At 44.4% G+C, this 25158-nt stretch overlaps 1 protein-coding gene across 1 annotated transcript; it reads right to left on the bottom strand.

Moving 5' to 3' along the window:
• Positions 1–15656: 15656 nt before the first annotated feature.
• Positions 15657–19360, bottom strand: LOC141076419 (uncharacterized). The gene is made up of 2 exons (XM_073563871.1): positions 18491–19360; positions 15657–17809 (listed from the first exon to the last, which is right to left on the bottom strand). Exons 1-2 carry the CDS (start codon positions 19277–19279, stop codon positions 16799–16801), a joined length of 1800 nt encoding a protein of 599 aa, XP_073419972.1. The 5' UTR covers positions 19280–19360; the 3' UTR covers positions 15657–16798.
• Positions 19361–25158: the final 5798 nt, after the last annotated feature.

Here is a 25158-nt window from a genome sequence, read left to right as displayed (position 1 = left end):
GAAAGAGGCGGAGAGATGGATGGAGGAGGCGGAGGAAAGTGACCAGACAAGAGAATCTTCGGGGAGGAGGGGTGGTCGATGCGGGGAAAGTGAGGAGGAGGTTCGAGAAGAGGGCCGGAACGAATGGAGGGAGAGGAGAGAGGAGGGGAAGGAGCTCCATATGAGGAATCCCAAGGAAAGAAGATCGCCGCCACGCAAATCTGGAGACCGGGGCAGGGGAGCGCCTTGAGAGAGACTCTAAGGAGAAGATATATCATTTTGGACCGAACTGGGGGACCTATGGGGGGGGGGAATGACGGAAAGTAGAGGTGGACATTTTTTTTTTCCTTTTCTTACATCTTCTCTTTGATTCTCCCCTCCTCTTTGGTCTCTATGGATCCTGGGATCCTGCATACTCTGGGGGGTAGAGGAGCTTTGGCGTTCATGGGGGTCCGGGATTCTCTTCCAAATCTCTCTATTGGGTGCTGGGAGGACCATATCGTTAGGAAGGAGAGGGAGATTGGGTTCAGAGGCACCAAACAAGGTGTATGGGAAAGGAGGGAAGGGGTATTGTATGTTGACAAGATTATTGACCAAGAAGGCCTTGCCTTGATATAGTGGGGAGCAGAAGAATGGGGGATAGGCTATGGGTAATTACTAATCAGTGAGCTGAGAGGGAGTTGCGGAGCCAGGAGCATCACAGAAAAAATGGAAGATCACAGACTGAATATGAGTCAACAGTGTGATGCAGCAGCAAAAAAGGCAAATGCAATTCTAGGATGTATTAACAGAAGCATACAGTCTAGATCACGTGAAGTCATTATTTCCCTCTACTCCTCTTTGGTCAGACCTCATCTGGAATATTGTGTCCAGTTTTGGGCACCACATTTTAAAAAAGACATCAACAAACTGGAGCAAGTTCAGAAAAGAGCGACCAGAATGGTGACCGGTCTGCAAACCCTGTCTTATGAGGAAAGGTTGCAGGATTTGGGAATGTTTAGTTTGCAAAAGAGAAGACTGAGAGGAGACTTAATAGCTGTCTACAAATATCTAAAGGGCTGTCACATTGTAGAAGGATCAACTTTATTCTCATTTGCACAAGGAAAGACTAGAAGCAATGGGATGAAACTGAATGGGAGGAGACACAGATTAGATATTAGAAAAAACTTTTTGACAGTTAGAGTGATCAATGAGTGGAACAGGCTGCCACGAGAAGTGGTGAGTTCTCCTTCAATGGAAGTCTTCAAACAGAGGCTGGACAGACATCTGACTGGGATGATTTAGCGAATCCTGCTTTGAGCAGGGGGTTGGACCAGATGGCCCAGGAGGTCCCTTCCAACTCTACGATTCTATGATTCTATGAAGAGACGATTGACTGTAAAGGGGGGACAGTTGAGGGGTTGTTAGTTGATAATAGATTTAGGATGAGCAGATGGGTTCAGGGAAAGCAACGTTATAGGCGCACCGAACGCTTGGAGGGGTCACAACACCACACATATGAAAGACCACATGTCGACGTGAAATACTTGAGAAATTGGGACAATGGTTAGAATAGTGACATGGAATGTGAAAGGACTGAAGTCACCACATAAACGCATGATGATATTGAGGCAACTCAAAAGACTGAAAGTCGATATAGCATTACTACAGGAGACACACCTACCCCAGGGGGATTTCTTCCGTATGCAGAAACTATGGGTGGGAAAAGTAGTTGGGTCAGGCTTCCTGGGACGAAAGGCAGGGGTGATGATTCTAATTAACAAAAATTTTAATCACACGATAGTGTCTCAGATCAATGATGAAGAAGGGAGGTATATTCACATTAAGCTTACCAGTCCACAGGGAGAGTTTGATATATATATAACATATACGCCCCTAACAATGAACAAACTTCATTTTTTAACTTTATCACTACTGAATTGGGAAAAGACACAGAACTCAAACGGATAGTCGGAGGGGACTTTAATGCAGTGGTTTCAAGGGGGGAAGATAAGAGATATAGTAGAGACGACGGCAGACCGATCAGGGAGGTAAAAGGATTAATGGTCAAGCTTTTGGAGGACACAAATTTAAAAGATAGTTGGAGAATGCTTCACCCAAATGACCGGGAATATTCTCACTACTCGCATCCACACGAAGCGTGGTCCAGGATTGATTACATTTTGGTAGACCAATTTCTGATGCATAGGGTAAGGGATGTGGCTATTGGAGATATGGTGATATCGGATCACAGCCCTGTGCTTCTAGAAATCACTGATACAACACTGAGGGGGACGGACTACTTGTGGAGGTTTCCGTCGTTTCTACTTAGAGACAAGGAATTTGCCAAAACACTGAACGAATGGTGGGAAGACTATAGCAGAACCAATAGTGAACATGAGGCGGATATAATGTTGTTTTGGGAAGCAGCAAAAACAGTATTAAGGGGAAGATTGATGGGACATGTAGCTAAACTTAGGAAACATACCCACAAACAATACCAGGCTGCAAGTGAGGCCCTCAGAGAGAAGTACACATGGTATCTAGAAAACAAGACACAAGAGGCAAAAGAGGAGTGGAAAGCAGCAAGACAGGAATTTCAATCTTGGGCGGGGAAAAGGGAGGATCTGATACGATCACAACAGGAAGTTGATTTACACAAATTTGGCAATAAGGCAGGGAGACTATTGGCCAATCTGGCAAAAGGTCGACGACCAATGACTTTGATAACTAACATGACTAGACCTGACTGGAGCAAATCGACAAGCCCACAAGAGATTACTGAGATTCTGGGGGATTACTATGCAAAATTATATAGTAAGGGGGAAGAGACGGTTGTTAGGGAAAATGACTGGTTGAAAAACATAAAACTCACGCAAATTAATACGGAAGAGCTGTCTAGATTGAACGCAGAAATAACATTAGAAGAAGTACAGACGGCAATAGGAGATCTGAACGTACACAAGGCACCGGGACCTGACGGGTTTAATGGGGAATTTTATAAAGTAATGAGAGAGCAGGTAGCACCGATCCTGACTAGAATGTATAACAAAATAATGAGAGGAGGTGGAATTTCGGGACACCTTAACACTGCGTACATAAAATTGATACCCAAGGGGGACAGAAATCTAGACAACCCAGCAAACTATAGGCCAATCTCATTAATAAACCAAGATCTCAAAATCTTGGCCAAATTGATGGCCAATAGATTGGCGGAGATACTACCAAATTTAATATCACCGGCACAATCGGGGTTCGTTAAGGGGAGGGCAGCGGTGACGAATGTGCGGAGGGCTATGCTGGTAATGGATGCCATTAGACATAGGGATCTTTGAAAGGAGGAGTGTCCAGCCATGGTCACACTTGATGCTGAAAAAGCGTTTGATAGCGTGGGGTGGACATGGCTGGAGACGGTACTAGATAACATGGGGATAAGGGGAGCCTTTCGTACATTCATAGGGGTATTGTATGCGAATCCTCAGGCGAGGGTGGCGACGCCCGGGTTCCTGTCAAGATCTTTCCCATTGAGCAAGGGGACTAGACAGGGATGTCCACTGTCACCCCTCCTGTTTAATCTGGCCATTGAGACATTGTCTAGACTGTTAAATGAAGGAGATTGTTTCGAAGGTATTAGGGTCGGGAAGGAACAATTGTGTTCAGCCCTATTTGCGGATGATATCATACTATTTATGAACAACCCTCAGAGGGATCTCCCAAAAGTGATAAAACAGATAGAGGAGTTTGGGGGCTTATCAGGCTTTAAATTGAACAGAGCAAAGTGTGAAATTTTGTTTCTGTGTGAGCAAAAGATGCAATTGATGGTTGCCGATGGAACAAGAGATGGCATCTCTGGGATACCGATAGCACGGTCTCACCTTAAATATTTGGGAATACAGATGGGACGTACAACAGCGTCGATATACGAATTGAACTACAAACCTTTGATAAAGAAAATAGAACGGGAACTAAGGATGTGGGAAGGGCTACAGCTATCATTGCTAGGTAGAAATCATCTTTTGAAGATGATGAGTTTTCCAAAGTTACTCTACCCAATGCAGACAATCCCCATGTTATTGAAGCATACAGACATAAATAGACTGAATAAAGCATTCTCGACATTCTTGTGGAGGGGGAAAAGACCAAGAATCAAAACGGAAAAATTAATGCAATCTTTGGAAAAAGGAGGCATCAAAATGCCAAATATTAGAGGGTATAACTTGGCATGCCTGATGAGACACGCCATAGACTGGTTAAGGAAGACAAACGGGCACTCAGACATACGTTTAGAGAGTGAGTTTTGTAAACCCTGGAATTTAGGGGCATTACTTCACACGTCATTGGCTAACATACCGAAGAAAATCAAACACTCACTGGTATGTAGAGATACGGTGATGGCTTGGAAAGCAGTGAGGAAAAAATTCGGTTTGTCCTGGAGAATCTCCAAACATCTCAATATATGGAAATTCCCAGATTTCCCAGCGGGAAGGGACAATAAATTATTTTCAGAATGGAGGAATAAGGGGATAGAAGGGGTGACGGATCTATTACATGAAACGGAAAATAGATGGCTGACATACCAGGAAATCGTGACAAAATATGGGCTATCCACATTCCAAATCCTTCAATACAAACAGATAGAAAAAGGGTTAATGTTACAATTGAGGGATGTTAGTATGGAACAGGTGACGAATGACATGGACCGAATTATTATGAAAGATCGACATGAGAACACTATTTCAGCTTTATATAAAGCTATGAGGGAGGTTTTGATTCCAATATGCCCAGAACAAATCTGGAGAGCATGGGCAAGACAATTAGAGGACGTCGAAGTAGGGGACAAGATATTGCAGGGGTGGATGACGATGAGGAAGGAGGTGATTAATGAAGGGTGGAGGGATACACAATTTCGGTTGATGCATAGAGCAATCTATGGTTTTAACATCCCAAATACACAACAGATAAACAGAGTGATCCAATGTCCCAAATGTAAATGGTCAAAAACGGACCTGTTTCATGGGATCTGGCAATGCCCAGAGAGCCAGAAATTCTGGAAAAGATTGCAAACATTTATACAAAAAGTGGGGAGTGTGGAAGTCGAACTGGATCCATTGCTGTGGATCTTCCATTATAGGAACAAGGGGCAAATAATAGCAGGAGGGGGGGACCAGAGGCCCAAATTACCAAAATTGTTCCATGGAGTGGCTATGATAGGCAAAAGGGCTTTATTGTCCAAATGGCTTGAAGGAAGTGTGCCGTCAGAGGAAGAGGCGTTGAGGCAGATTAAATCATTACTCAGAATCGAACAGCTGGAGGCGGAAAGGAATAAGGAGGGCCTGACGGGTAAATTTTTCAAAAAATGGAGGAATTTCATAGTACAACAGTGCGGTGAAGAGGAAATAAGGAAAATAGTAACTCCCTTTAAGTATACAGAATGGTATATATTGGAAGATATCCATGGCACTTTGGGGAAATTGAAGGTGATTAATGAAGGTGAGGTGTAAGGTCCGGGTTGGGACGGGGGGATAAAACACGTGGTGCTATATCACAGAGGTGGTGATTGTAATCTGTGTTTTCCAAGTGGTCTAGGCATATAGTGTGTGCGAAGTTGCGAGGGGGGGTTACCGAAAATGTACGATGACTAGGGTTAGCTTAAGGGAGGGTTGGATGGGAGGAGGATAGGCTAAGTTATTGTCTGTTTATTGGAAATACGTTTTAATATATGAAACGGTGCATTGTTTATGAAAATTTGAAATAAAGTTTGTGTTTAAAAAAAAACTGGGGGTTATTTGGCTAAAGTTGTGGGGGGGCAGGGCTGGCTCCAGGTTTTCGTGGGCCCCAGGCCAAAAAGTCCCAGTGGGCCCCTTTAACACATACCACAATTCATGATGCTCCGATACGGCAGAGAAATATAGGTATAGTACAATGACAAATAGTTCACTTCTTACATTACATGAGTGGTATCTATTTTAAATTCTACAATATCTCAAAAACTGGACAGTATATTCCACCATACAGTATTATTGCCACCACATAGTGCACTATACAGAATAATGATCCCCATATATTGCTCCATAAATAATTTATCCCATATAATGTTCCATACAGTATATGATGAGCTCCACATAATGCTTCAGTATATGCTGGACCCCCATGGATGATGCTCCAGTGTATGATGGGCCTATACTGTATAATGCTCCATATAAAATGGGCCCCATATGATGCTCCAGTGTATAATGGGCCCCGTATATGATGCTCCAGTGTATGATGGGCCCCATTTACAATGCTCCCGTGTATAATGGGCCCCCTATATGATGCTCCAGTGTATGATAGGCCCCATTTATAATGCTCCAGTGTATGATGGTCCCCATGGATGATGCTCCAGTGTATGATGGGCCTATATAATGCTCCATATATAATGGGCCCCATATGATGCTCCAGTGTATATTGGGCCCCATTTATAATGCTCCAGTGTATGATGAGCCCCATATAATGCTCCAAATATACTGGTCCCCATATGTAATGCTTCATATAATGGGCTCCATGTGATTCCCCATAAATAATGAACCCCATATGATGCTCTAGTATATGATGGGCCCCATATACACTGTGTGCAGAATTATTAGGCAAATGAGTATTTTGATTACATCATCCTTTTTATACATGTTGTCCTACACCAAGCTGTATAGGCTTGAAAGCCAACTGTCAATTATGTAAATCAGGTGATTGCATCTCTGTAATGAGGGGTGTGATCTAATGACATCAACACCCTAGATAAGGTGTGCTTAATTATTAGGCAACTTCCTTTCCTTTGGCAAAATGGGTCAGAAGAGAGATTTGACGGACTATGAAAGTCAAAAATTGTAAGATGTCTTGCAGAGGGATGCAGCAGTCTTGAAATTGCCAAACTTTTGAAGCGTGATCACCGAACAATCAAGCGTTTCATGGCAAATAGCCAACAGGGTCGCAAGAAACGTGTTGATAAAAAAAGGCTCAAAATAACTGCCCATGAATTGAGGAAAATCAAGCGTAAAGCTGCCAAGTTGCCATTTGCCACCAGTTTTGCCATATTTCAGAGCTGCAACGTTGCTGGAGTATCAAAAAGCTCAAGGTGTGCCATACTCAGGGACATGGCCAAGGTAAGGAAGGCTGAAAAACAACCACCTTTGAACAAGAAACATAAGATAAAATGTCAAGACTAGGCCAAGGAATATGTAAAGACTGATTTTTCTAAGGTTTTATGGACTGATAAAATGAGAGTGAATCTTGATGGGCCAGATGGATGGGCCCGAGGCTGGATCAGTAAAGCCAGAGAGCTCCTCTCCGACTCAGACGCCAGCAAGGTGGAGGTGGGTGTTATGATGAGTCACCGAAGGAGGAAAAAACAAAATACCAGCTAAGTCCAGAAAAACCAGAGAGGTTGGCAGCTATCGGATTGCAGACCCCTGAACCTATCCACAACAACTAGCAGTAGCCGTGGGGGGTTCCTACGGTGCCCTAGACCCCTCGATCACAGCCGGAGAGCTACATAGCCTAAAGACAGAAAGGGGAAAAACTAAACTGCCCCAGAGCAGCCCCCAAAGCAATAGGCAGCCCCCAACATATAATGACGGTGAAGCAAGATGAAAACACTAACACAGATAGAAAGATAGGTTGAGCAAATGATGGGGCCCAAGCTAACTACATAGGACAGGATAGGAAAGCTGCTGTCTGCCATCCGCAAAAACCCTATCAAAATGAGCCAACCGACTGATAGGAAAAACAGGCCATGAAGTCGCTGGGCTTCAAAAGACTCTACCAGTACTCAGGTATATTCTGAAGACAAAGCAAAAGATCAAAAGATCAGAGACAAAAATGGAATTCACCTCACCCCCAGCCGGGGATGGCAGAACTCCCAAAAAACAAGGCAAAACAAAAACAAAACTGAAGAGTACAAAGCAGAGCAGAAAAACTTAGCTTTAAGACGCAGAAATCAGACTGGTCTCCAAGAATCCAGCAGGAAAATCACCAGCCAGGAAGAAGGGCATCGGCAGCCTTATATCCAGTCCTCAATTCCAGCCACCCAGTTATCATCTAGCTGCCCAGGTGTTTGGTAATCAGTCTCACTACCTTCCTTCACCAGAGGAGGGAGTTCATCAGACCTCAATGGTGAAGGGAAAAATGAACTCACAAAAGTACCTCCCCCTTGTGGAAGGGTCACCGAACCCTCATCCATGCCACCAGGGTGATCCGGGTGAGCCCGATGAAAGGCACGCACCAATCTTTCGGCATGAATATCAGAGCCAGAGACCCAGTAATTATCCTCCTGACCATAACCCTTCCACTTAACCAAATACTGGAGTCTCCGTCTAGCCAGACAGGAATCCAGTATCTTCTCTACCTCATACTCCATGTTACCTTCAACCAATACAGGGTCAGGAGGTGCCACCCCAAACCAACAAACCTCTTCAACAAGGACTTATGGAACACATTATGAATCTTAAACGTGACAGGAAGAGCCAACCGAAAAGAGACCGGATTAATAATCTCCAAAATCTTGTAAGGTCCAATAAATCTAAGCTTAAACTTAGGAGAAGCCACCTTCATAGCGATATTTTTTGATGACAACCAAACCATATCACCCACCTTAAACTGGGGACCAATGGTCCTATGTCGGTTGGAAAACCGCTGGGCCTTTTCCTGGGAGAGAGACAATTTATCTACCACTTGGTCCTAGATCTGGTGCATTCTCTCCACCACAGTCTCAACACCTGGGCAGGCAGAAGGCTCCACCTGCCCTGAAGAAAATCGAGGATGAAACCCAAAGTTACAAAAAAAAGGTGACAACAAAGTGGCAGAACTAGCTCTATTATTTAAAGCAAATTTGGCCAAGGGCAAAAATGAAACCCAATCATCCTGATCAGCGGAAATAAAACATCTCAAATACGACTCCAAAGTCTGGTTTGTTCTCTCCGTCTGCCCGTTGGTCTGAGGGTGAAACGTAGAGGAGAAGGACAACTGAATTCCCAGCTTGGAACAGAAAGTCCTCCAAAATCTAGACACAAACTGAACTCCTCTGTCAGACACAATGTTCTCAGGAATCCCGTGCAAGCGAACTACCTGTTGCAAAAACAAGGGCACCAACTCAGAGGAAGATGGCAACTTAGGGAGTGGTACAAGATGGACCATCTTAGAGAATCTATCACAAATCACCCAAATAACGGTCATTCTCTGAGAGACAGGCATATCAGAGATAAAATCCATTGAAATATGGGTCCATGGCCTCTTGGGCACCGGCAAAGGCATCAACAACCCACTAGAGCGAGAACAAGGTTTAGACCGGGAGCAAGTCCCACAGGACTGCACAAAATTCCTGACATCACGAGACAAGGCGGGCCACCAAAAAGACCGACTCACCAGATCTCTAGTACCAAAAATACCTGGATGACCAGCCAATGCAGAGCAATGAACTTCAGACATCACTCTCTTCCTCCACTGGTCAGGAACATACAGCTTTCCACTGGGACAATGCTCAGGTTTGTCCTCCTGAAACTCTTCCAGAGCACGTCTCAAATCGGGCGAGATGGCAGAAAGAACTACCCCCTCACCTAAGATGGTAGCAGGCTTGGTCACAACAGGAGAATCAGCAAAGAAACTCCTAGAGAGGGCGTCTGCCTTGACATTCTTAGTGCCAGGAAGAAAAGAGACCACAAAATCAAAACGTGTGAAAAACAAGGCCCACCTAGCCTGTCTAGGATTCAAGCGTTTGGCCGACTCTAGGTAAATCAAATTCTTGTGGTCAGTAAGGACCACGACCTGGTGTTTAGCTCCCTCCAACCTATGTCTCCACTCCTCAAATGCCCATTTCATGGCCAACAGTTCCCGATTCCCCACATCATAGTTACGTTCGGATGGGGAGAACTTTCGGGAAAAGAAAGCACAGGGATTCATTTTAGATGTCACAGGATCTTTTTGGGACAAAACAGCTCCTGCACCAATCTCAGAGGCGCCCACCTCTACCTGAAACGGGAGTGAGACATCAGGTTGCCGCAGAACCGGAGCAGAAGTGAATCTTCGCTTCAGCTCCTGAAAGGAAGAAACAGCCTCCGGAGACCAATTCAGCACATCAGCTCCCTTCTTAGTCAAATCAGTCAATGGCCTGGCAATACTAGAAAAATTAGCTATAAATTTCCGATAAAAATTAGCAAAACCCAAAAACTTCTGAAGGGCCTTCAAAGAAGTGGGCTGAACCCAATCATAAATGGCCTGTACCTTGGCCGGGTCCATTTCAATAGTTGACGGAGACAAAATGAATCCCAAAAATGAAATCCTCTGTACCCCAAAAAGGCATTTCGATCCCTTGAAGTACAGGGAATTCTCCCTCAAAATCCGGAACACAGTCCGAACATGTTCCACATGGGAGTCCCAATCCTTGGAAAAGATCAAAATATCATCCAAATAGATAATCAAAAATTTATCCACAAAGTCTCGGAAAATATCGTTCATGAAGGATTGGAAGACAGAAGGGGCATTAGTGAGCCCAAAAGGCATCACCAGGTACTCAAAATGTCCCTCCGGAGTATTACACGCCGTCTTCCATTCATCCCCATGCTTAATGCGAATAAGATTATACGCCCCCCAGAGGTCAAGCTTGGTAAACCAGCAAGCACCTTTACCTCTAGAGAATAGATCAGAAATCAGGGGTAACGGATACTGATATTTAACAAATTTTGTTGAGGGCACGATAGTCAATACAAGGCCTTAATGAACCATCTTTTTTAGCCACGAAAAAAAAATCAGCACCTAAAGGTGAAGAGGATAGTCTAATATGACCCTTCTCCAACGACTCCTTAATATAGGATCGCATAGCCTCGTGCTCGGGTACAGATAAATTGAAAAGACGACCCTTGGGAAATTTACACCCCGGGCTCAGCTCAATTGCACAGTCATAACTCCTATGAGGAGGCAAAGACTCAGACTCATTCTCACTAAATTCATCATAAAAGTCAGCCAAATAGTCAGGAACATCATGCGACTGGGGAGAGGTGGAGAAAACAGGAGCATCGCTAAGGGCACACCGACAACCCCAACTCACCACAGACACAGATTTCCAATCCAAAACTGGATTATGGATTTGCAACCAGGGAAACCCCAGAACAATGGTATCATGCAAATTATGCAACACCAAAAATCTGCAATTTTCTTGATGGTCTGGGGCGACCCGCATTACCACCTGGGTCCAAAACTGAGGTTTATTTTTCGCCAAAGGAGTCGCATCAATACCCCTCAAAGGGATAGGCGTCCGCAAAGGCATCATAGGAAATCCACAACGTTTAGTAAAATCCAAGTCCATCAGGTTCAGAGCTGCTCCCGAATCCACAAAAGCCTTGGCGGAAAATGTGGACAGGGAGCAGATCAGAGTAATTGCTAGAAGAAACTTAGGTTGAACACCACCCACAGAAAACGTGTGAGCACAACGTTTCTCTCGTTTAGGGCAGACAGAAATAATATGCGAGGCATCTCCACAAAAAAAACACAGCTTATTATGCCTTCTGAACTCCTGACGTTGCGCCCTGGACAAAACTCTATCACATTGCATAGGTTCAGACATTTGTTCAACATGTGGCAAAACCTCTCGTGCGGTCTTGCGTTCACGCAAACGCCGATCAACCTGAATGGCTAATGACATAGAATCGTCAAGACCAGAGGGAACAGGAAATCCCACCATAGTATCTTTTACGGTTTCTGACAAACCCTTCCGAAAGAGAGCTGCCAAGGCACCATCATTCCAGGTAGTAAGGACTGCCCACTTTCGGAATTTTTGACAGTATAACTCTGCAGAATCCTGACCCTGGCTCACTGCCAACAGGGCTTTCTCAGCTTGATCAATAGCATTAGGTTCATCATACAACAACCCCAAGGCTTGAAAAAATGCATCCACATTATTTAGAATAGGATCATCAGGTTTCAAAGAAAACGCCCAATCCTGGGGATTGCCGCACAGCAAAGAGATGACAATTTTAACCCGCTGCGCGGAGCTCCCCGACGAGTTAGGCTTCAAGGCAAAAAAATAATTTGCAATTATTCTTGAAATTCAAAAATGTAGACCGATCCCCAAAAAACACATCAGGAGTAGGGATCTTTGGTTCAGCAGCATGTGAATGAGTAAGATAGGCGGAAATTCCCCGCACTTCCGCAGCAAGCTGCTCCACATGATCAGACAATTGCTTCCTCTCCATTGAGAGAAAAAAAATTCCCCCTACGGCCTCAGAGATATAGAGGAAAAAATATACACAAAGAAATTCTGACACCTTCTTTTTTTTTTTTTTTTACAATTCTTTCCTGCTATTGAGTACCCTAGGATCTGCGGTATGGCCGGTGATTCTGTTATGGATGAGTCACCGAAGGAGGAAAAAACAAAAATAATAGCTAAGTCCAGAAAACCAGAGAAGTTGGCAGCTATCAGATTGCAGACCCCTGATCCTATCCACAACAACTAGCAGTAGCCGTGGGGGGTTCCTACGGTGCCCTAGACCCCTCGATCACAGCCGGAGAACTAAATAGGCCTAAAGAAAGAAAGGGGAAATCTAAACTGCCCCAGAGCAGACCCCAAAGCAATAGGCAGCCCCCAACATATAATGACGGTGAAGCAAGATGAAAAACACTAACACAGATAGAAAGATAGGATGAGCAAATGATGGGGCCCAAGCTAACTAAATAGGACAGGATAGAAAAGCTGCTGTCTGCAATCCGCAAAAAACCCTATCCAAAAAATGTCCCAACCGTCTGATAGGAGAAACAGGCCCTGAAGTCGCTAGGCTTCAAAAGACTATATCAGCACTCAGGTATATTCTGAAGACAGAGCCAGAGATCAACAGATCAGAGAAAAAATGGAATTCAGCTCACCCCCGGCCGGGGATGGCTGAACTCCAAAAAAAAACAAGGCAAACAAAACCAGAACTAAAGTGTACAAAAGGCAGAGCAAAACTTCACTTTGAGAAGCAGAAATCAGACTGGTCTCCAAGAATCCAGCAGGAAAATCACCGGCAAGGCAGCAGGGCGTCGGCTGCCTTATATCCAGTCATCAGTTCCTGTGACCCAGTCATCATCTACCTGCTCAGCTGTTTGGTAATCAGCCTCACTATCTTCCTTCGCCAGAAGAGGGAGTTCATCAGACCTCACTGGTGAAGGGAAAAATGAACTCACAACAGGATCCCATCTGTGTCTCCCCACTATTCTAACAATGGACGCTCTCTCCGCGATCATTTCCTCCTCTATACGGTTATTATGGGGAATGACACTGTGATGACTTTTCTTCTGGAAGAGACACAGATCACATGTGACTAATATTGCAGTGTGAATAGAAACTTATATTTTCCGGTATTTTTCTGCCCTTACATTGTGGGTTATGAGGTGTTTGGGGCTTGTTTTTTGTTCCGCCCTTTTCCCTTTGTTGTTATCTTTCCAGTTGGTAATTGGGATTCTAATATAAGCCCATATATCCCGGGAAGTGTCAGGTGCTGGGATCTCATTATATTATTAATAACAATTTCATTCCCGATTATTCCCGTCATTTATTGCTCGTTACATTCTCTCTATATAATAACAGATTCCTCTTTGTTACACGTCCTAATACTGATCATTTATATCTCTATATTGTAGAGGAAACATTTCTAGGAGTGTATACACTTCACCACAAACACTTCCCATAGATTTTATTATCCATCACTGTTATTAAGCTGCTTTTCTCTTTATATCTTTACCATATCACTGTTTATTCCCTTTTCTTACCCGTTGCACAGTTGCGCTCTCACTGGTCACTTGGTGGGGTCACATTTGGCACTTTTCACATGCAGTTTTGTTTCCAGACCCCCCTCACTATCACTTTACCTGATTGATCACTACCAGATGGCTCTATGCAGCATTATTCATCTTGGTCTTACCAACAGGTTTTCATCCTGAACCTCCTGCTTCACTGGGGATGCTGAACTCTCGCGTGGTGTGGCCTAGTCCGGTCTCCATGGCGACGAGTCCATCCAGCGTCATTCCGGTCACTCCTCTTTGGTGTGACACCATCCAATCAGAGGTACCCGGAGGCAGAGTTACCCGGGATGGCGTGTGACGCTGTTTCCTGGATCCCGCACGTGACACACCACCCGGGGGCGTCACAGATGCATGTACCCACGTGGGGTATACTCGCTCCCTGTGACCTATGATTGGCATTTGCCCCAGGTCGCTCGGTTTGCACCAATAAGCCATCGGGGTATGTCCCAACCACTATTAGGTGTCACGCCAACATTTTACTCTGATGGCACTTTTGCACATGGCCACTAGATGGCGCTACAACATTTGACATTTGCCTGAATTTTTATATCTACACATGGTTTACACAAATTATATTTTCTTGTGGTAACTCTATACTATTTACCATTAGAAGCTGTGGATTTCTGTAATTATCTGTATGTATACATGATTGATTACCACTTCTGGCTCTGTAAAAACAATCCCCTTTAACCCCTTTCCGACACCGGGTGTAAATGTACTTCCTCCCTTTGATGTGGGCTCCGGCGGTGAGCCAACATCTTTTCCGGCACGTCAGCTATTTTGAACAGCTGCCATTTGCCCCGAACAGCCTCTGACAGCGGCATTTAATGCACATTTCCAGCAAGCGCATCGGAAATCCCGCCCATCGGTGACCCCGTCACATTATCATGGGTCACCGATGGGTTGGCATGACAACCAGAGGTCTCCAGCAGACCTCTATGCTTGTCACTGCCGGAATACTATGAAATCCACTCACTAGCCAAAACCGCACGGACCAGGGATCATCCCGCCGATCTCCCGCTCTCCTTTTAACTTGGGCAAAACGCTACTCAGACAACACAGGGTGAGGGTAACACAGTGTGGGCAATGCTTTACTGTACCACAGAACAGGCAGATAACACATAGAACACGAAGAAAAGATGAGGTGGCACTCACCAGTGTAAAAAGTCTGTTCTTTATTGATCAAGCAGTTCACAGCATGTCCTCAGGGAGATGGAGTATGCGAGTGACGACGGCCATTTTGCGCTTCTGCGGGTCCACACTTTCTTTACTTGGTGTGCACCCGAAGTGTCCGGTTACATGAGCTCGTCATGGCTCACTGAGCAGTATCGCACCGAGCACATGTGGCGGCCGTGATTTCCCTGCCGTGCAGTTTATCTCTTTGTATGCTAACACATAGAACAGTCAAAGAAAAATACCCAAGATGGGGCACATTACAGAGTCTCACCCTCCACTGACCCGCCAGGATAATAGCAGCTGTGACTACAGATCTTCCAGGGTCGCAACTCCACCTGTGGCGCACACACACAGGGGTAATGACAAGCATAGGAAATTGACAGTCCATACAAGGCCAGTTGATCCGAGGATCACAACCTGTCTCCAAACGTATCCATGGTTCAGCGATGGTCAATGGAGCAGATCTGTATTTTTCCAACCGCGGCTGAAAACCCCTAGGTTGTTTCCTATAGAATGATAGATCCGTGTCCCTTGTGATGATGTTGTGGCTTCTGTCCTGTCTCTTGTCCTTTGGATGTATAGATGTCAATATTATCGGCTTACACAAACAAAAGTCTGTTTTCTTGACCAACCAGAAATCAACACTTACATTTAAAGCCAACATACAGATAACATTCTATTATTCTTCGTTTGCTAAAAAAATATTCATCTGGTTAGTTAAGATACAATGCTGTAAGTCTTCACAATGCCAAAAGTAAAAAAAAGTTTTTAAAAATGTTAAAAAAATATAAAAGTTCAAATCACCCCTCTTTCAAAATACAGCAATAAAAAAATCAAACATACACATACTTGTTATAGCCGCGTTCAGAATCGCCCGATCTATCAATATAAAAAAGAATTAACCCGATCGCTAAATGGCATAACGAGAAAAAAGGTCAAAACGCCAGAATTACTTTTTTTGGTTGCCGCAACGTTGCATTAAAATGCAATAACGGCCGATCACAAGATCGTATCTGCATCAAAATGGTCTCCATTAAAAACATCAGCTCGGCAAGTAAAAAATAAGCCCTCACCCAATGCGAGATCATAAAAAATGGAGACGCGACGGGTATCGGAAAATGGTGCAATTCTTTTATACTTTACCTAATAAAGAGGAGTTATTTTTACTGATACAGTGGGTATGGAAAGTATTCAGACCCCTTTAAATTTTTCACTCTTTGTTTCATTGCCGCCATTTGGTAAATTCAAAATCATACTATCTATTCCTGACACTGGAGGGGCTTATAAGCTTCCGAAGTATAGAGTTTGAGGTCTGGGATCTGCCAATATGGGGCTAGTTTTCTGACTGTTTCGAATAACATGATACATGATTTTAGTTTTTTTTGTCTAGTCTTGCTTGAATATAGGTCAATATTAAATAGTCTCCTGATGAGTCGCCTTTGGTGAGGACGATGAAGCCCGTAGAAATGAGAGGCTTGGAGAGTGAGTGTGTATACGTCACCTCACCCGATATATTGAACTGTGGGGTATATGTTTTTTTCTATTAGTCACCTTCTGACTAACCTTCAGAGGGTGAATTATGGGTATAGTTTTACATTTGGAATTAATAAAGTTTAGTTTTATGTCAGCAAACATGAGGAATGACAAGAGACAACCCATTTAAGAAGATTCAGTTTGGGTTAAAACTACTCCGACACTATGAATATAAAAAAGTCTTCTCCCCTATGTGACGACTCTGATGTTTATTAACAGATGATTTCCAAGTAAAATATTTCCAACATTAAGAAAATGAAAAAGGCTTCTCCTCTGTGTGCCTGCTCTGATGGCGATCAAGGAGCGCTTTGTGGTTAAAATATTTCCCACATTAACAGGAAAAAGGCTTCTCCCCTGTGTGAGTTCTCTGGTGCTTAACACAATTTGATTTATTGTTAAAACATTTGCCACATTCTGAACATGAAAAAGGCTTCTCTCCTGTGTGAATTCTCTGGTGCTTAACACAATCTGATTTATTGTTAAAATATTTCCCACATTCTGAACAGGAAAAAGGCTTCTCCCCTGTGTGAATTCTCTGATGGCGATCAAGACTTATTTTCCATTTAAAGTCTTTCCCACATACTGAACATGAATATGGCTTCTCTGCTGTGTGAATTCTCTGATGTTTAACAAGATTTGGTTTCTGAGTAAAACGTTTCCCACATTCTGAACATGAAAAAGGCTTCTCTCCTGTGTGGGTTCTTTGGTGTTCATCAAGATTCCCTTTGTAGTTAAAAGATTTGCCACATTCTGAACAGGAAAAAGGCTTCTCCCCTGTTTGAGTTCTTTGGTGATTAACCAAATCTGATTTCCGGTTAAAATATTTCCCACATTCTGAACAGGAAAAAGGCTTCTCCTCTGTGTGAGTTCTCTGATGGCGATCAAAATCTATTTTCCATTTAAAACATTTCCCACATTCTGAACATAAAAAAGGCTTCTCCCCTGTGTGAGTTCTCTGGTGCTTAACACAACCTGATTTATTGTTAAAACATTTCCCACATTCTGAACATGAAAAAGGCTTCTCCCCTGTGTGAGTTCTTTGGTGGATAACAAAATGTGATTTACGTGCAAAACATTTCCCACATTCTGAACAAGAAAAAGGCTTCTCCCCTGTGTGGATTCTCTGGTGATTAACACAATCTGATTTATTGTTAAAACATTTCCCACATTCTGAACATGAAAAAGGCTTCTCCCCTGTGTGAGTTCTCCTGTGGGTAACAAATTGTGATTTCTGTGCAAAACATTTCCCACATTCTGAACAGGAAAAAGGCTTCTCCCCTGTGTGATTTCTTTGGTGGGTAACAAACTGTGATTTATGTGCAAAACATTTTCCACATTCATAGAATCATAGAATCATAGAATCATAGAATCGTAGAGTTGGAAGGGACCTCCTGGGCCATCTGGTCCAACCCCCTGCTCAAAGCAGGATTCGCTAAATCATCCCAGTCAGATGTCTGTCCAGCCTCTGTTTGAAGACTTCCATTGAAGGAGAACTCACCACTTCTCGTGGCAGCCTGTTCCACTCATTGATCACTCTAACTGTCAAAAAGTTTTTTCTAATATCTAATCTGTGTCTCCTCCCATTCAGTTTCATCCCATTGCTTCTAGTCTTTCCTTGTGCAAATGAGAATAAAGTTGATCCTTCTACAACGTGACAGCCCTTTAGATATTTGTAGACAGCTATTAAGTCTCCTCTCAGTCTTCTCTTTTGCAAACTAAACATTCCCAAATCCTGCAACCTTTCCTCATAAGACAGGGTTTGCAGACCGGTCACCATTCTGGTCGCTCTTTTCTGAACTTGCTCCAGTTTGTTGATGTCTTTTTTAAAATGTGGCGCCCAAAACTGGACACAATATTCCAGATGAGGTCTGACCAAAGAGGAGTAGAGGGAAATAATGACTTCACGTGATCTAGACTGTATGCTTCTGTTAATACATCCTAGAATTGCATTTGCCTTTTTTGCTGCTGCATCACACTGTTGACTCATATTCAGTCTGTGATCTATTAGTATACCCAAGTCTTTTTCACATGTGCTGTCACTTAGCCCTATTCCTCCCATTCTATATATGCTTTTTCCATTTTTATTGCCCAGATGTAGGGCAATACATTCTGAACATGAAAAAGGTTTCTCCCCTGTGTGAGTTCTCTGGTGGGTAACAAAAGTTGATTTCTGTGCAAAATATTTCCCACATTCTGAACAGGAAAAAAGCTTCTCCCCTGTGTGAGTTCTCTGGTGGGTAACAAAAGTTGATTTCTTTGCAAAACATTTCCCACATTCTAAACATGAAAAAGGTTTTTCTCCAGTGTGAATTCTCTGGTGATGAACACAATCGGATTTATTGTTAAAACATTTCCCACATTCTGAACATGAAAAAGGTTTCTCCCCTGTGTGAGTTCTCTGGTGGGTAACAAAAGTTGATTTCTGTGCAAAATATTTCCCACATTCTGAACAGGAAAAAGGCTTCTCCCCTGTGTGAGTTCTCTGGTGGGTAACAAATGTTGATTTCTTTGTAAAACATTTCCCACATTCTGAACATGAAAAAGGCTTCTCCCCTGGACGAGCTCTCTGGTAGTTAATTAAAATTGATTTCTGTGCAAAATATTTCCCACCTTCTGAACAGGAAAAAGGTTTCGCTCCTGCGTGAGTTCTCTGGTGAGTAACAAAATGTGATTTCCATGTAAAATACTTCCCACATTCTGAACATGAATATGGCTTCTTTGCTTTAGGAGCAGTTGGCTTTTTATTGCCTCTTTTGTGACTTTGATTTTCCTTAGTAGTCAGTAATGAATCAGAAGATGGGACCTGTTTCATAGGATCAGATGAGAAATCTTTGCTGTGAATGGATAATGATATATCTGGAGTAACAGCAATCACTTCAGTTCTATCTCGTAGGATCTCAAGATCATCAGATTTAAAAGTTGAAGATGTCAGCTGTCCCTCTGATCTCCTGGTACAGTCATCTGCTAAGATAAAAAAACAATTATTTTTTAATAAAATATCCTTGAGTTTTATATATTTGAACATTTCTACTTAAACTGTCCATAAAAATGGCAAGCTTTGTAATAAACTTTATTTACCAAGACAAGGACAGTTCACAGTCTAATAGAAAACCTTGTTGGATGAACAGGGTCGGACTGGGATGCCTAGGGCCCACCCTATGGCTACCATAAACAGTTTTATTACGTGTTCATTTTTTGGCCTCTCCCACTAAAACGTGTGCCTTTTTGCAAGCTGTACAGTGTGCAAAAGAGAACGCTCTCAGCCTCCTATATATCGTACAGACCGCACGCTCAGCCTCCTATATATCGTACAGACCGCACTCTCAGCCTCCAATATATCATACAGACCGCACTCTCAGCCTCCTATATATCGTAAAGACCGCACCCTCAGCCTCCTATATATCATACAGACCGCACTCTCAGCCTCCAATATATCATACAGACCGCACTCTCAGCCTCCTATATATCGTACAGACCGCACTCTCAGCCTCCTATATATCGTACAGACCGCACTCTCAGCCTCCTATATATCGTACAGACCGCACTCTCAGCCTCCAATATATCGTACAGACCGCACTCTCAGCCTCCAATATATCGTACAGACCGCACTCTCAGCCTCCAATATATCATACAGACCGCACTCTCAGCCTCCTATATATCGTAAAGACCGCACTCTCAGCCTCCTATATATCGTAAAGACCGCACTCTCAGCCTCCAATATATCATACAGACCGCACTCTCAGCCTCCAATATATCGTACAGACCGCACTCTCAGCCTCCTATATATCGTACAGACCGCACTCTCAGCCTCCAATATATCGTACAGACCGCACTCTCAGCCTCCTATATATCGTACAGACCGCACTCTCAGCCTCCTATATATCGTAAAGACCGCACTCTCAGCCTCCAATATATCATACAGACCGCACTCTCAGCCTCCTATATATCGTAAAGACCGCACCCTCAGCCTCCAATATATCATACAGACCGCACTCTCAGCCTCCAATATATCATACAGACCGCACTCTCAGCCTCCTATATATCATACAGACCGCACTCTCAGCCTCCTATATATCGTACAGACCGCACTCTCAGCCTCCAATATATCGTACAGACCGCACTCTCAGCCTCCAATATATCGTACAGACCGCACTCTCAGCCTCCAATATATCGTACAGACCGCACTCTCAGCCTCCAATATATCATACAGACCGCACTCTCAGCCTCCAATATATCGTAAAGACCGCACTCTCAGCCTCCAATATATCGTACAGACCGCACTCTCAGCCTCCAATATATCGTACAGGCCGCACTCTCAGCCTCCTATATATCGTACAGACCGCACTCTCAGCCTCCTATATATCGTACAGACCGCACTCTCAGCCTCCAATATATCGTACAGACCGCACTCTCAGCCTCCTATATATCGTACAGACCGCACTCTCAGCCTCCAATATATCGTACAGACCGCACTCTCAGCCTCCAATATATCATACAGACCGCACTCTCAGCCTCCAAAATATCGTAAAGACCGCACTCTCAGCCTCCAATATATCGTACAGACCGCACTCTCAGCCTCCAATATATCGTACAGGCCGCACTCTCAGCCTCCTATATATCGTACAGACCGCACTCTCAGCCTCCAATATATCGTACAGACCGCACTCTCAGCCTCCTATATATCGTACAGACCGCACTCTCAGCCTCCAATATATCGTACAGACCGCACTCAGCCTCCTTTCTATTGTACTGACCGCACTCTCAGCCTCCTATATATCGTACAGACCGCACTCTCAGCCTCCTATATATCTTACAGACCGCACTCTCAGCCTCCTTTCTATTGTACAGACCGCACTCTCAGCCTCCTATATATCATAAAGACCGCACTCTCAGCCTCCCATATATCGTACAGACCGCACTCTCAGCCTCCAATATATCGTACAGACCGCACTCAGCCTCCTTTCTATTGTACTGACCGCACTCTCAGCCTCCTATATATCGTACAGACCGCACTCTCAGCCTCCAATATATCGTACAGACCGCACTCTCAGCCTCCTTTCTATTGTACAGACCGCACTCTCAGCCTCCTATATATCATAAAGACCGCACTCTCAGCCTCCCATATATCGTACAGACCGCACTCTCAGCCTCCTATATATCGTACAGACCGCACTCTCAGCCTCCTATATATCGTACAGACCGCACTCTCAGCCTCCTATATATCGAACAGACCGCACTCTCAGCCTCCTATATATCGTACAGACCGCACTCTCAGCCTCCTATATATCGTACAGACCGCACTCAGCCTCCTTTCTATCGTACAGACCGCACTCTCAGCCTCCTATATATCGAACAGACCGCACTCTCAGCCTCCAATATATCATACAGACCGCACTCTCAGCCTCCAATATATCATACAGACCGCACTCTCAGCCTCCAATATATCATACAGACCGCACACTCAGCCTCCTATATATCGAACAGACCGCACTCTCAGCCTCCTATATATCGAACAGACCGCACTCTCAGCCTCCTATATATCGTACAGACCGCACTCAGCCTCCTTTCTATTGTACAGACCGCACTCTCAGCCTCCTATATATCATACAGACTGTACTCTTGGCATCCTATATCACATACAGACTCAGTCTCCTATAATAGATACTTTCCATAAGTGTGGTATGTACAGTAAATAGGATGCCGATATTGCGGTATGTACGGAATATTGACCTCGTATATGAGGCTGGGGCCTCTTATTAGGCCTCCTAGGAGACATACAGACTGTCGGCCTCCTATAAGACATACAGACTGTCGGCCTCCTATTAGGCCCCTTATAAGACATACAGACTGTCGGCCTCCTATGAGACATACAGACTGTCGTCTCCTATTAGGCCCCCTATAAGACATACAGACTGTCGCCATCTTAGATATTGTACAGACTGCACTCTCTGCCTATATACGGCATACAGGAGGATGATAGTGCGGTCTGTACAGTCGGTATACAGGCCTCATATGACATATTAGGCCATATAAGAGTGTGGTGTGTGTGTATCTTATATTGGAGGCACTGGCAGAGATTGTGATCGGTAATGCTGCATCATGTCATGTGTTTGAGCAGGGCCGGTTTTAGGCAAAGTGGGACCCTAGGCAAAGTTTAAAATGGGGCCCCAAATGCTAACATATTGCACATCACACAGAAGCAGTTCGATTGTATTTACATGTGCTGAGTTAAGGCTGCTAAATGAGTGTGATCGACAATATTGAAGTCGTTCAACACTTGTTTCCCGGCCTCTTTTCACCGCCTGAGAAAGAATGATGGGGACAGAACAATCCCTAATGGATCAATCTGTCCCCATACAGTATCATGTTATCAGCAGCACATCTACAGTTTACACCCCATAGTCCTCCATATAATATAATGTACCCCATAGTCCTCCATATAGTATAATACACCCCCTACAGTCCTCCATATAGTATAATATACTCCCCATAGTCCTCCATATAGTATAATACACCGCCATAGTCATCCATGTAGTACAATTCACTTCCCATAGTATAATGCACCCCATAGTTCTTCATATAGTATAATGTATTCCCCATAGTCCTTGATACAGTATAATGCAGCCACACCATAGAGCATAATGAAGCCACCCCATAGAGCATAATGCAGCCACCCCAAAGAGTATAATGCAGCCCCGCCATACAATATAATGTAACCCCCATAGAATAAAATGCAGCCCCACTCTTACAGTTTAATGCAGCCACCCCTTAGAGCATAATGTAGCCACCCCAAAGAATATAATGTAACTCCCCATAGAATATACTATAGCCCCCTAATATAGTATAATGCAGCCGCTCCATAGAATATATGGCAGCCCCTAATATAGTATAATGTAGCCCCTCCATAGAATACAATGTAGCCCTCCTCATATAGTATAATACAGCCCCAATAGAATATAATGTAGCCCCCTCAAAAAATATAATAGAGCCCCCATACAATATAATCTAGCCCCACAGACTATAATGCAGCCCCCCATAGAATACAATGTAGCCTCCTCATATAGTATAATGTAGCCCACTCAGAGTATGATGCGATCACCCCAATAGAATATAATATAATACAGCCCCCCATAGAATATAATGTAGCCCCGAATAGAATAGAATACAGCCCACCTCCCCATAGAATATAATGTATCCCCCTATATTATATAACACAGCCTCCCCCATAGAATATAATGTATAATGTACCCATCATGGTATATAACACAGCCACATAATATATAGCACAGCCACAAAGTATATAACACAGCCCCACAAAGTATATAACACAGCCCCAAGTGGTATATAGCACAGCACCACATGGTATATGGCACAACCCCACATGGTATATAGTACAGCCCCACATGGTATACAGCACTGCACCACATGGTATACAGCACAGCCCCCATTGGTATACAGCACAGCCCCAGATGGTATACAGCACAGCACCATGGTATATAGCACAGCCCCACATTGGTATACAGCACAGCCCCCCACTGGTATACAGCACAGTCCCATATGGTATACAGCACAACACCATGGTATACAGCACCAAATGGTACACAGCATCAAATGGTATACAGCACTGCCCCATGGTATGCACCAGCTCTCCCTCCCCCCCCGAGAATGGCCCCACAGTCACTGTTACATTTAAAAAAACCAAAACACTCAACTCCTCGTGCCCGCACTGCTCCGGTATCCTGCTCTGCCTGGCACACAGTGAGTGCGCAATGAAGTGTCAGAGGCACAGCAGGGAATGATCATCCATCATTGCTATGAACTGTACCGGCATCTATGATGCCGGTATAGTTCAATGCGGTGGCAGGGGTAGTCGGCATGGGGGCTTTTATAGAACATAATACACATCCCTTTTATTTTTTCCTTTCTTTTCCATGACCCAGAAGTCCCCCATCCAGTTCCGGGTCAGCGGCTGCGGTGTATCGCGCATGCGCCACCAGCACTTCCCCTACCACCTGTACCTCAGCCTGTGTGCCCCGGAAGTCCAACTTTCACTTCCGGGGCAGAAGAATCTGTGTCAGTCGGCGCATGTGCCAGCTCGGCTTCATGCACCGGGCTGCATCCAGGATGCAGGCCTTACCGGAATGCTGCCCCCCACGCAACTGCTATGCTGGTCGGGGCCCGTGAAGCCCAGCTCCATCCCCGGGTCACCATTGGAACCCGTAAGAAGCTGTGTTCCCGCAGCTTCATGCAGCCGACGGCGCGTCTCCCGAGTGAGACCGGGCGGCCCTCCCCAGACCCAGCCATCGTGCCATCCACTAGATGAGGAGGGAGCCGTCAAATGGAAACTCCTCCAACGCTGCATCTGGACCACAGCCCCTGCCTTTCCCACAGACCCCGCACAGGCGGCATGCATTGGCCCAGGTATGTGTTCTTGTAGGAGATTCTTCCTGTGGATGCCGTAGGAACAGGAAACCAACTGAGGAGGAGAGGCAGACCTCCCCTTTTATTTTCTGTAGGTTTCCTGTTCCTATGGGGTGGATCCCTCTCTCCAGTGGGTGCTGTCATGGCGAAGGGTAAAATTAGGGGTAGTAGTCCGGTGGCTCTGGCTGACTGGATGATGTGGCATATTAGGGGTAGTAGTCTGGTGGCTCTGACTGATGGGATGATGTGGGATATTAGGGGTAGTAGTCC

Source organism: Dendrobates tinctorius, unplaced genomic scaffold (assembly GCF_039654945.1).
Source record: "Dendrobates tinctorius isolate UK_male_01 unplaced genomic scaffold, ASM3965494v1 ptg000404l, whole genome shotgun sequence".
NCBI lineage: Eukaryota > Metazoa > Chordata > Amphibia > Anura > Dendrobatidae > Dendrobates > Dendrobates tinctorius.
This window is presented reverse-complemented; position numbering and strand designations above follow the sequence as displayed.

What these genes read in the sequence shown, in the direction of transcription:
- LOC141076419 (XM_073563871.1), bottom strand. Translation starts at nt 19,279, where the DNA reads ATGAAACAGGTCCCATCTTCTGATTCATTACTGACTACTAAGGAAAAT. An exon ending in TAAGTGACAGCACATGTGAA is followed by an intron (nt 17,810 to 18,490) that starts AAAGACTTGGGT and finishes ATTCTATGATTC; the next exon opens with TATGAATGTGGAAAATGTTT.